Source organism: Oncorhynchus mykiss, chromosome 13, assembly GCF_013265735.2.
Source record: "Oncorhynchus mykiss isolate Arlee chromosome 13, USDA_OmykA_1.1, whole genome shotgun sequence".
NCBI classification, from domain to species: domain Eukaryota; kingdom Metazoa; phylum Chordata; class Actinopteri; order Salmoniformes; family Salmonidae; genus Oncorhynchus; species Oncorhynchus mykiss.
In genome coordinates, this window is record NC_048577.1 from 19819765 (window position 1) to 19832618 (window position 12854).

The following is a 12854-nucleotide window of genomic DNA, read 5'->3' on the forward strand; positions in this document are numbered from 1 at the left end:
ATTAATTAATGACTGAAATGTAAGAGATATTTATATCTTTAAGAGTTCATTCGGAAAACGGTAACTCGTTAAATAAACTTTTCCGTGGTGTCCTGAGATTGCAAATGAGTTCATTGTTACAGGATTAATTTAATCATCGTAATAATTAAACATAGTTCATCGATTTGATAAAACAATCATCATCACATTAATGATAGCAAAGACACTACATGATGTTAGCAAGTTATTGAGTTGTAAATCTACATACACACTATTTATACAAAACTATGTGGACACCCCTTCCAATTAGTAGATTTAGCTATTTCAGCCACACCCGTTGCTGACAGGTGTATAAAATCGAGCACACCGCCATGCAATCTCCATAGACAAACATGGGAAGTAGAATGACCTTACTGAAGAGCTCAGTCACTTTCAACATGGCACCATCATAGGATGCCACTTTTACAACAAGTTAGTTTGTCCAATTTCTGCCCCTGTCCCGGTCAACTGTAAATCAAATCAAACTTTGTCACATGCACCGAATAGAACAAGTGTAGACCTTGTGTAGAAATGCTTACTTACAATCCCTTAACCAACAGTGCAGTTCAAGAATAGTTAAGAAAATATTGACCAAATAAACTAAAGTAAAAGTAATACAATAACATTACAATAAGGAGACTATATACAGGGGGTACCGGGGTACAGGTTTGAGGTAATTTGTACATGTAGGTAGGGGTGAAGTGACTGCATAGATAATAGACAGTGAGTAACAGCAGTGTCTAAAACAAGGAGGAGGCCATGTTAAAGTCTGTTGGTGATTAATTGTTCAGCAGTCTTATGGCAAAGCCTTCAGCCAGAGCTCCAACCTCATCACAGCCATCAGCACAGTGGCAACCAATCCTACCACTGACCCCGCTGCCTCTTTGGCTTCCAACACAAACAGGAGAACGAACCACTGCACATACACTGTCAATGATTTACCTGTAAGGGTGTAGTTAAAGATATGTCCCTTTGAGATCTAATACGTTTTAGCGCTTGACAAATATATTGCTCTTGTGACGCCCACGTAGCTTCTCTGGAACTGAGTCATCCTCTTCAGTTCTCTGGAATATAAACATTTACCTGGAATGGATTTGGCTGAGAACTTCTCACCCTACCTCTCTCTGTCAGCGTTACCCTATAAAAGCAGAGCCATCTCTCCACTCTGCACTAGAACACCTGATTACTACAATCTTCAAGCGCGCCACCGCACCGAGGAAGAACACACAGACACAGGTAAATACATAATTTAAAATATATGCTTTAGGTTTAGGTTTTAAAATCACGATTGTTTAAAATCGTGCAATTCTACACTGTTTCTTCACAGGAGGAATCCATATTTATGAACAGAACACAACTATTTGTTCTTAGGTTCTGACACAAATGAAATTGAACTCCAGTCCTTCAATGAAAAAATATATTTTTAGAACACAAGGACATAACACAATATGTGCGAATTTATCTAGGCCTGTATGCCAACAGTTCGCAAAAACACTGCCTAATTTATTAGAACCATTACAGATACATCCTAATTGCTAAATTGACCCATATATATTCAGTCAATAAAAAGTGCCACTTGAAACCATAATCTTAAAATATTATATTATATATTATATCATGGAGCAGGCGCTTAACTGTAGAAGAATAGGGCTGTAGGTTGGTGGCACAGGAGGTTGGTGGCACCTTAATTGGGGAGGACGGGCTGGTGGTAACAACTGAAGCGGAATCAGTGGAATGGTATCAAATACATCTAATACATGAGTTCCAGGTGTTTGATGCCATTCCATTTGTGCCGTTCCCTCCACTTTTATAAGCGTCCTCCCCTCAGCAAGATACTCAGAAATAGGGGACGCTGTCAGTCTTGTATCAATATTACACCAAATAATAGGATCTCAGTATCTAGAGCAGCCTCCACTGCAATGGCATAGCCTTGTTTTGTTAATCTGATCATTTGTTAGATTTGTCTTATTTTTGGATGCTACGTTTCTTAATTAATCAAATGTCTACAAATATATGTTTTAGTGTAAGGATGTTATTGCCTGTTAGGTTGCTTTTCAACACTGAGTGGAAGACCCATGTATGCATTTATAAGTTATATTCTTCATGAATTAATGGCCTATTCATTTAAATGATCAAAAATGGCTGTAAATATCCGAGTGGACATTCCAATAATGAACGACGTGACACACCAGGATTTTACAGTCCTTTGTTCCTTGCACAGGTCAGATATATCAAGAAAAAAATATAAATATATATATATATATAATAGAAAATATTTCCAAATAAAAAGTTGGCAGTGTGAAGACATGCGCATCTCCTGCCTGGAACAGTTACTCTGAAATAGTGATCATTTGAAACAGGCTCATTTGGCAGAGTTGAATAACAACTTTTTTCAGTGTTACAAACCAAAATCTTATTTTCAATATACAGACGTTTGATTTAGTTGAATCTGCCTGTTCATTGGAATTTTCTAAATGGACAATTCCCATTGAACTCTGCATGGTGATGAATTACGGCCACAACATCTGTTTGTTGAAAACAACAAGTAGACTGGGCTTAATGATTCTGATGAAAATATGTTCTTTATCAAACTAATGTTGTTGCAAATTACCGGTGTGGAACTTGTCTATGTTTAGGGGGGTTGTCTCCTAGAACTTGGATCCTAGTAGCATAAGAGGAAAATATACAGGACACAATTATTCCAAAACTGCAGCTCGTTGTGGGAACAAATCAAATCAAATGTATTTATATAGCCCTTCGTACATCAGCTGATATCTCAAAGTGCTGTACAGAAACCCAGCCTAAAACCCCAAACAGCAAGCAATGCAGGTGTTGAAGCTCATTGGCTAGGAAAAACTCCCTACAAAGGCCAAAATCTAGGAAGAAACCTAGACAGGAACCAGGCTATGAGGGGTGGCCAGTCCTCTTCTGGCTGTGCCGGGTGGAGATTATAACAGAACACAGCCAAGATGTTCAAATGTTCATAACTGACCAGCATGGTCAAATAATAGGTCTGGGACAGGTAGCACGTCCGGTGAACAGGTCAGGATTCCATAGCTGCAGGCAGAACAGTTGAAACTGGAGTAGCAGCACGGTCAGGTGGACTGGGGACAGCAAAGAGTCATCATGCCAGGTAGTCCTGAGGGCTCAGGTCCTCCGAGAGAGAGAAAGAAAGAGAGAAAGAGAGAATTAGAGAGAGCATACTTAAAATTTACACAGGACACCGGATAAGACAGGAGAAGTACTCCAGATATAACAAACTGACACATTGTTTACTTCAATCAACCAGTACATTTAGAATTTGTGATAAAACTGTCTTAATTTGGCAAGGGATGTAGCTTGTGTATCCCATCAGTTAGATCCGTTTTTATAGGTATGAATTTCTGGAGGCATAATGGGAGGTTGCTTGTGTGCATACTCAGGACGTACATGTAGAGGGAGCGGTAGAACGCAATTAAGTGAGTGAGACATGGAGGGGAAAGGGAATTTAGGGAGAAGATCTGAGTGATGCTTACTTGTATGAGCGGCATACATATTTGGTGCAACGAGGGTAGAATTAGCATATTTGGTCGATATTACTTAACCAGCAAAGCAGAGCTTCGGCGCACACAACTCAAATGATATGCAGCAACACATTGGACATGAAACAACAATACAAATGTAACAGCACAACAAAGTAGATAAACATTATTTTTTTCAGTTGCCTTTTCATTTTAAACACCGAATACTGCTTTCGTCACTAGTTACCGCATTCACAAAGTGATAAACCCTGCCTATTTAAAAAATGTCTCTTCTTAAAATCTGATTTTAAACCTTACCCTAACCCCAACCCCAACCCTAACCTTAACCACACTGCTAACCTTATGCCTAACCCTTACCTTAATTTTTGTTTTCATGAACATTTACAAAATAGCCATCGCGCACCAGCGACGGTAGGCCAACACCCAAAAGTACTCGTTACATTTTGAATGCTTAGCAGGATAGGAAAATTGTCCAATTCATGCACTTGTCAAGAGAACATCCTACTGCCTCTGATCTGGTGTACTCACTAAACATATGCTTTCTTTGTAAATGTTGGAGTGTGCCCCTGGCTATGTGTAAATGTTGGAGTGTGCCCCTGGCTATGTGTAAATGTTGGAGTGTGCCCCTGGCTATGTGTAAATGTTGGAGTGTGCCCCTGGCTATCTGTAAATGTTGGAGTGTGCCCCTGGCTATGTGTAAATGTTGGAGTGTGCCCCTGGCTATGTGTAAATGTTGGAGTGTGCCCCTGGCTATGTGTAAATGTTGGAGTGTGCCGCTGGCTATGTGTAAATGTTGGAGTGTGCCCCTGGCTATGTGTAAATGTTGGAGTGTGCCCCTGGCTATGTTTAAATGTTGGAGTGTGCCCCTGGCTATGTGTAAATGTTGTAGTGTGCCCCTGGCTATGTGTAAATGTTGGAGTGTGCCCCTGGCTATGTGTAAATGTTGGAGTGTGCCCCTGGCTATGTGTAAATGTTGGAGTGTGCCCCTGGCTATGTGTAAATGTTGGAGTGTGCCCCTGGCTATGTGTAAATGTTGGAGTGTGCCCCTGGCTATGTGTAAATGTTGGAGTGTGCCCCTGGCTATGTGTAAATGTTGGAGTGTGCCCCTGGCTATGTGTAAATGTTGGAGTGTGCCCCTGGCTATGTGTAAATGTTGGAGTGTGCCCCTGGCTATGTGTAAATGTTGGAGTGTGCCCCTGGCTATGTGTAAATGTTGGAGTGTGCCCCTGGCTATGTGTAAATGTTGGAGTGTGCCCCTGGCTATGTGTAAATGTTGGAGTGTGCCCCTGGCTATGTGTAAATGTTGGAGTGTGCCCCTGGCTATGTGTAAATGTTGGAGTGTGCCCCTGGCTATGTGTAAATGTTGGAGTGTGCCCCTGGCTATGTGTAAATGGAAATAAGAAAAGGTGTCATTTGGTTTACTTAATGTAAGGAAATTGAAATGATTCATACTTTTACTTTTAATAAAAAAGTATGTTTAAAACCCAAATACTTTTAGACTTTTACTAAAGTAGTATGTTACTGGGTGACTTTTACTTGAGTCATTTTCTATTAAGGTATCTTTACTTTTACTCAAGTATGACACTTAGCTACATTTTCCACCACTGAATTGATTCAACTTAAGCCTTAATTACCCTCTTTCTCTCCTCTCTCTATCGTAGCAGCAATGGGAGGGAATACTTCACATGATGGTGCTGCTTCACATCCCTACAGCCATAATGACAGCCATAATGACAGTCACAATGACAGCCATAATGACAGCCACGACGACAACCGTGTTGACAACAGCGAACACATATCAGGCCAAAACATATCAGGCCAAAAAATATCAGGCAATATGACAGGCAATTTTTCCATTGGCAACCAGACCAACACCACCAGTCATTCCGGTATGTAACCCAATCCAACAGGAGGGAATCTATATATTTAATGAATAAATAAATACATTCATATTTTATTGTTATGCCATGTTACCATTCCACATGGGATTATAACACACATTGATATTAGACATTTCAAAGCATAAAGTAATTACATGTCTATATACATACACATTTCACAGCTCGGTTCCAGCCCCAGTGTAAAAATACATCAAAATAAACAATGGTTTATTGTTGCTCATAGCAGTGTTCTCAGCAAACTCCTAATACCGACAACCACATTTATTGTAGTACTGTCCAATGACTCTCTCTCTTTCTCCTAGCTTCACCAAAAACTCCCCAAAAAACTGTCGTACCCAGCATCACCATTGCCAACGTTACAGGCGGCAAAGTGCGTCTCTACTACAAGTCAGAGGAGATGGTTCTCAGTGACCTCATCGAGGGAAGTCATCTCAGGAAGGGCGACTCCATCCTCATCCTGGATGGCACCGTTAAGAAGACCAACCTCCCTCAGAGCCTCTATGTCACTGGCTTCCAAGTAGAAAGTGACAATACTCAATCATGTCCTGAGGAAGGCCCAATTTATGGTCTGGACAACCTCCTGGCAGCGTATGATGAGGGTCACCCCAAGTCCTACATCCTCACTGCCGACAAAGAGGTGAAGGTAGCTGAAACAGGAAAGATCTGGGTGGATAAGGACGGGGTGGATCACAACCCCAAAAAGTAACGCCACCAGGGAACCTCCTGTATCTTAACACCCTTTATTAATCACAGATTAAACTACATGCAATTTATTGATAAAAAAAAATAAAGAGAGCATGCATCACAGATAAGTGAAATAGTTTTTCAAGATACACTCTCAGTGTATGGTAGAAATCAGCAATGTAATCAACGTAGTTTTGTTACAAATAAATACATGTTACCAAACTGAGAAAATATTAGTATGTGTTCTGTAATATGTTATCGTGTGTGTGTGCGTGTGCGTGCGCGTGCGTGTGTGTGATTACATTACATGATTGGGCTTGCCACCAGATATCCTACATACTGATACTAATTTTAACAAAAGGTCAACAACACAATATTGTAATCAATGTTTTATTTCTAAGGTTGTAGTCATTTTATTTCAATCATACAGTGTGATGGTGCAAGACACTTACAGGGAGCACAAATACAGTGCCTTGCGAAAGTATTCGGCCCCCTTGAACTTTGCGACCTTTTGCCACATTTCAGGCTTCAAACATAAAGATATAAAACTGTATTTTTTTGTGAAGAATCAACAACAAGTGGGACACAATCATGAAGTGGAACGACATTTATTGCATATTTCAAACTTTTTTAACAAATCAAAAACTGAAAAATTGGGCGTGCAAAATTATTCAGCCCCCTTAAGTTAATACTTTGTAGCGCCACCTTTTGCTGCGATTACAGCTGTAAGTCGCTTGGGGTATGTCTCTATCCGTTTTGCACACCGAGAGACTGAAATTTTTTCCCATTCCTCCTTGCAAAACAGCTCGAGCTCAGTGAGGTTGGATGGAGAGCATTTGTGAACAGCAGTTTTCAGCTCTTTCCACAGATTCTCAATTGGATTCAGGTCTGGACTTTGACTTGGCCATTCTAACACCTGGATATGTTTATTTTTGAACCATTCCATTGTAGATTTTGCTTTATGTTTTGGATCATTGTCTTGTTGGAAGACAAATCTCCGTCCCAGTCTCAGGTCTTTTGCAGACTCCATCAGGTTTTCTTCCAGAATGGTCCTGTATTTGGCTCCATCCATCTTCCCATCAATTTTAACCATCTTCCCTGTCCCTGCTGAAGAAAAGCAGGCCCAAACCATGATGCTGCCACCACCATGTTTGACAGTGGGGATGGTGTGTTCAGCTGTGTTGCTTTTACGCCAAACATAACGTTTTGCATTGTTGCCAAAAAGTTCCATTTTGGTTTCATCTGACCAGAGCACCTTCTTCCACATGTTTGGTGTGTCTCCCAGGTGGCTTGTGGCAAACTTTAAACAACACTTTTTATGGATATCTTTAAGAAATGGCTTTCTTCTTGCCACTCTTCCATAAAGGCCAGATTTGTGCAATATACGACTGATTGTTGTCCTATGGACAGAGTCTCCCACCTCAGCTGTAGATCTCTGCAGTTCATCCAGAGTGATCATGGGCCTCTTGGCTGCATCTCTGATCAGTCTTCTCCTTGTATGAGCTGAAAGTTTAGAGGGACAGCCAGGTCTTGGTAGATTTGCAGTGGTCTGATACTCCTTCCATTTCAATATTATCGCTTGCACAGTGCTCCTTGGGATGTTTAAATCTTTTTGTATCCAAATCTGGCTTTAAACTTCTTCACAACAGTATCTCGGACCTGCCTGGTGTGTTCCTTGTTCTTCATGATGCTCTCTGCGCTTTTGACGGATCTCTGAGACTATCACAGTGCAGGTGCATTTATACGGAGACTTGATTACACACAGGTGGATTGTATTTATCATCATTAGTCATTTAGGTCAACATTGGATCATTCAGAGATCCTCACTGAACTTCTGGAGAGAGTTTGCTGCACTGAAAGTAAAGGGGCTGAATAATTTTGCACGCCCAATTTTTCAGTTTTGGATTTGTTAAAGTTTGAAATATCCAATAAATGTCGTTCCACTTCATGATTGTGTCCCACTTGTTGTTGATTCTTCACAAAAAATTACAGTTTTGTATCTTTATGTTTGAAGCCTGAAATGTGTCAAAAGGTCGCAAAGTTCAAGGGGGCCGAATACTTTCGCAAGGCACTGTATATATAGCGGAGAAAAAGCCTGCATATTTCCTCATTACCTTGGATTTGAAGATCATGTGAACTAGAATGTTAGATACAGTGCATTCGGAAAGGGTTCAGAACGCTTGACTTTATCCACATTTTGTTACGTTAAAGCCTTCTTCTAAAATGTATTAAATACTTTTTTCCACACACAATACCCCATAATGACAAAGCAAAAACATTTTTGCAAATGTAAATTTATTAAAAACACTGAAATAACTTATTTACATACGAATTCAGATCCTTTGCTATGAGACCAAAAATTGAGCTCAGGTGCATCCTGTTTCCATTAATCATCCTTGATATGTTTCTACTACATGATTGGAGTCCACCTGTGGTAACTTCAATTGGTTGGACATGATCTGTAAAGGCACACATCTGGACTGATGAAACCAAGAATTAACTCTTTGGCTGAAAGCCAAGCATCACGTCTTGAGGAAACCTGGCACCATCCCTGCGGTGAAGCAAGGTGGTGGCAGCATTATGCTGTGGGGATGTTTTTCAGAGGTTGAGACAGGGAGACTAGTCAGGACTAGTCAGGATTGAGGGAAAGATGAACGGAGCAAAGTACAGAGAGATCCTTGATGGAAACCTGCTCCAGAGCACTGAGGACCTCAGACTGGGTCGAAGGTTCACCTTCCAACAGGAGAACGACCACACAGCCCAGACAAAGCAGGAGTGGCTTCGGGACAAGTATGAATGTCCTTGAGTGGCCCAGACAGAGCCCGGACTTGAACCCAATCAAAAATTTCTGGTGAGACCTGAAAATAGCTGTGCACCAACACTCCCCATCCAACCTGACAGTGCTTGAGAGGATATGCAGAGAAGAATGGGAGAAACTCCCCAAATACAGGTGTGCTTGGGGTATTATGATGAGGGGGGAAAAAACTATTTAATACATTTTAGAATAACAAAATGTAGAAAAAGTCTAGATTAATTTCCGAATACAGTGTTTTTTCTCCCCAAATAGTAGACTAGATAGTAGATCTTGTCTCATCGCTTCAACTCCCGTACGGGCTCGGGAGAGACGAAGGTTGAAAGCCATGCGTCCTCCGATACACAACCAAGCCGCACTGCTTCTTAACACAGCGCGCATCCAACCCAGAAGCCAGCCGCACCAATGTGTCGGAGGAAACACCAGCGTCTCCTGTGGCGGGCTGGGCACAGTGCGCGATAACCAAGATCGCCAGGTGCACGATGAGGCAAGTATATCCCTACCGGCCAAGCCCTAACGACGCTAGGCCAATTGCACGTCGCTCCACGGACCTCCCGGTCGCGGCCGGTTGCGACAGAGCTTGGGCGCGAACCCAGAATCTCCGGTTACAGCTGGCGCCCTTAACCACTGCGCCACCCAGGAGGCCCCCAATACAGTGTTTCTTAACACTCATCATGAGTGATGATAAGTTGAATCAAGTGTGTTAGTGCTAGGGCAGAAACAAAAATGTCCACCTCTTTGGGTCCCTAGGACCTGGATTAAGAAAAAGTAGATGAATTAATGCATTAAAACAAATCAACGACACTCCAGACAACCACTTTCACGCCACATGGCTCTGTCCACCCACCCAACAATTCTGGAAGGAAACCATACACAAACTGTCCACCCTTTTGGGTCACAGGATTCCATTCTTACCCATCCTTCTGCCTTCTTGGAGATCATCAGTCCATTTTATTCACCTTAAATATATCCAATAAAACAATATTACTCAACTAGAAAAACAGAAACCAACAGTCTATTTTGTCAATGGATTAACCTCCTCACAGACCACATCACAATGGGAAAAATTACAGCATCCACCAAAGACAAAATCCAGTCCTTGAACGGAAACTGGACCCCACTCCTCAACTCCTTGCAGCTACAGATGAGCTGATCCCACCCTAGTGTTTCCTCTAACACCCAAGTTGCTATTAATATTTATTTGTATACATTATACAGTGGGGCAAAAAAAGTATTTAGTCAGCCACCAATTGTGCAAATTCTCCCACTTAAAAAGATGAGAGCGGCCTGTAATTTTCATCATAGGTACACTTCAACTATGACAGACAAAATGATCCAGAAAATCACATTGTAGGATTTTTTATGAATTTATTTGCAAATTATGGTGGAAAATAAGTATTTGGTCACCTACAAACAAGCAAGATTTCTGGCTCCCACAGACCTGTAACTTCTTCTTTAAGAGGCTCCTCTGTCCTCCACTCGTTACCTGTATTAATGGCACCTGTTTGAACTTGTTATTAGTATAAAAGACACCTGTCCACAAACTTAAACAGTCACACTCCAAACTCCACTATGGCCAAGACCAAAGAGCTGTCAAAGGACACCAGAAACAAAATTGTAGAACTGCACCAGGCTGGGAAGACTGAATCTGCAATAGGTACGCAGCTTGGTTTGAAGAAATCAACTGTGGGAGCAATTATTAGGAAATGGAAGACATACAAAACCACTGATAATCTCCCTCAATCTGGGGCTGCACGCAAGATCTCACCCCGTGGGGTCAAAATGATCACAAGCAAAAATCCCAGAACCACACGGGGGGACCTAGTGAATGACCTGCAGAGAGCTGTGACCAAAGTAACAAAGCCTACCATCAGTAACACACTACGCCGCCAGGGACTCAAATCCTGCAGTGCCAGACGTGTCCCCCTGCTTAAGCCAGTACATATCCAGGCCCATCTGAAGTGTGCTAGAGAGAATTTGGATGATCCAGAAGAAGATTGGGAGAATGTCATATGGTAAGATGAAACCAAAATATAACTTTTTGCTAAAAACTCAACTTGTTGTGTTTGGAGGACAAAATGCTCTGTTCTTGGTCACCTCCCTGACCAAGGCCCTTCTCCACCGATTGCTCAGTTGGACTCTAGGAAGAGTCTTTGTGGTTCAAACTTCTTCCATTTAAGAATGATGGAGGCCACTGTGTTTTTGTGTACCTTCAATGCTGCAGGCCATTTTTGGTACCTTTCCCAAGATCTGTGAACACAATTTAATTTACCACAATCAAGTTGTAGAAACATCTCAAGGATGATCAACGGAAACAGGATGCACCTGAGCTCAATTTCACGTCTCATAGCAAATGGTCTGAATACTTATGTAAATAAGGTATATCTGTTTTGTATAATAAATACATGAGCAAAAATGTCTAAAAACCTCTTTTCGCTATTTAATCCATTTTAGAATAAGGCTGTAATGTAACAAAATGTGTAAAAGGGAAGGGGTCTGAATTCACTGTAAAATATATACAAGGAACATGAGCATTTCCACCAATGGGAAACTTAGCTATGAATTAAAATGAATATCTAATCACACTCTTTTAGTATGTCAATAATTTGAGGATTCCATGTGTTATTTGGTGAGTCTAAATAAAAAATATAATTGGAGTTACTCAATTTTAATGAAGAGAAATTACATTGTGAGCAAAATGATTAATCATATTGCTTCAGGAAATTATTTTAAAGCAGCAATCAGCAGAAGAAACAATAAAAAATGTGGTCTCACCACCCCTGCTTTGGTAAAAAGCTGAGGGATGGGGCTGGAGAAATGTAACCACTCAAATTAATAGACAGCGCTATAGATGCAAGAACTGACCATCCATGATATCAAAATGATAGTTTTACCTATGTTTTGAAGCTATATAGTGTTTGTTTAAATGTTGTTTGTTTACAAACATTGGAGATAAACAATACTATATTTTGGGTCATGATGGGGAAAAAAAGGAAATAATTTGAAAGACATTTACAATAGGCGGAAAAAAAACTGTAGCTCTTGACAAATACTAAATAAAGATCATTTGAGACAACACTTTTCCATCAAGCAGTTGAACTAAGCTCTTGAGGTACATATGATTCATTTACAAGTCCTAAAATGGATGTTGCAACTGCTGATTGCCCCTTTAAAGGGTTAATGACCTTAGATTTGAGCATCTGAGGCCTCCATTCAAGAACATCTTTAATGAAATGTGTCATTGGTGTTAACGTCATTGGTGTTACTACTTCTACTGGTGGCACAATGTTATCATAATGGTAAAAAATATTTAAAGCAATTAAAATCTGCCACATTACTTGATAAAGAAAAGGAAGATGTTCTGAAATACATTTAAATAAATAAAACAACTAGAAAAATGTATTTCATTCTCCCCAAAATGCCATTCCCAAATGCCACTGCAATTCAAGAATGCCCCAATTTATTAAATATGGGATATTGTGTGTTATGTATTATCAAAAGATCTGTTAATCAAGGTTTTGGATGCCATTCATAAACTATATTCAAGAAACACACCACAGTATAACCTATATGTGTCATGGATGAATAGAAGTGGAAGGTAGGAATCAGGTGAACACAAAATAATCCCGCACAAACAAGAGCGGGCCTCACAAGCTTAAATAGGCAAGCAAATCAAGAAAACACAAATAGGAACAGGTGCAACTCATAAGACTAAACTAACAGAAAAGGAAAAAGGGATCGGTGGCGGCTAGTAGGCCGGTGACGACGACCACCGAGCACCGCCCGAACAGGCGGGGGAGCCAACTTTGGTGGGAGTCGTGACAATATGTGGCTATATGGCTTATACCGTATACAGTATGATTGCCGTGTTGTCATGTGTCAGAGGAGCGTACGTTGGGCTATAATGTGAATAGGAAA

At 40.8% G+C, this 12854-nt stretch overlaps 1 protein-coding gene across 1 annotated transcript; it reads left to right on the plus strand.

The window, feature by feature from the left end:
* The first annotated feature begins 1127 nt into the window (after window positions 1–1127).
* LOC110485848 (putative uncharacterized protein DDB_G0278921) lies at window positions 1128–6367 on the plus strand. Its single transcript, XM_021557040.2, has 3 exons — window positions 1128–1254; window positions 5201–5428; window positions 5743–6367. Exons 2-3 carry the CDS (start codon window positions 5206–5208, stop codon window positions 6144–6146), a joined length of 627 nt encoding a protein of 208 aa, XP_021412715.2. The 5' UTR covers window positions 1128–1254; window positions 5201–5205; the 3' UTR covers window positions 6147–6367.
* Window positions 6368–12854: the final 6487 nt, after the last annotated feature.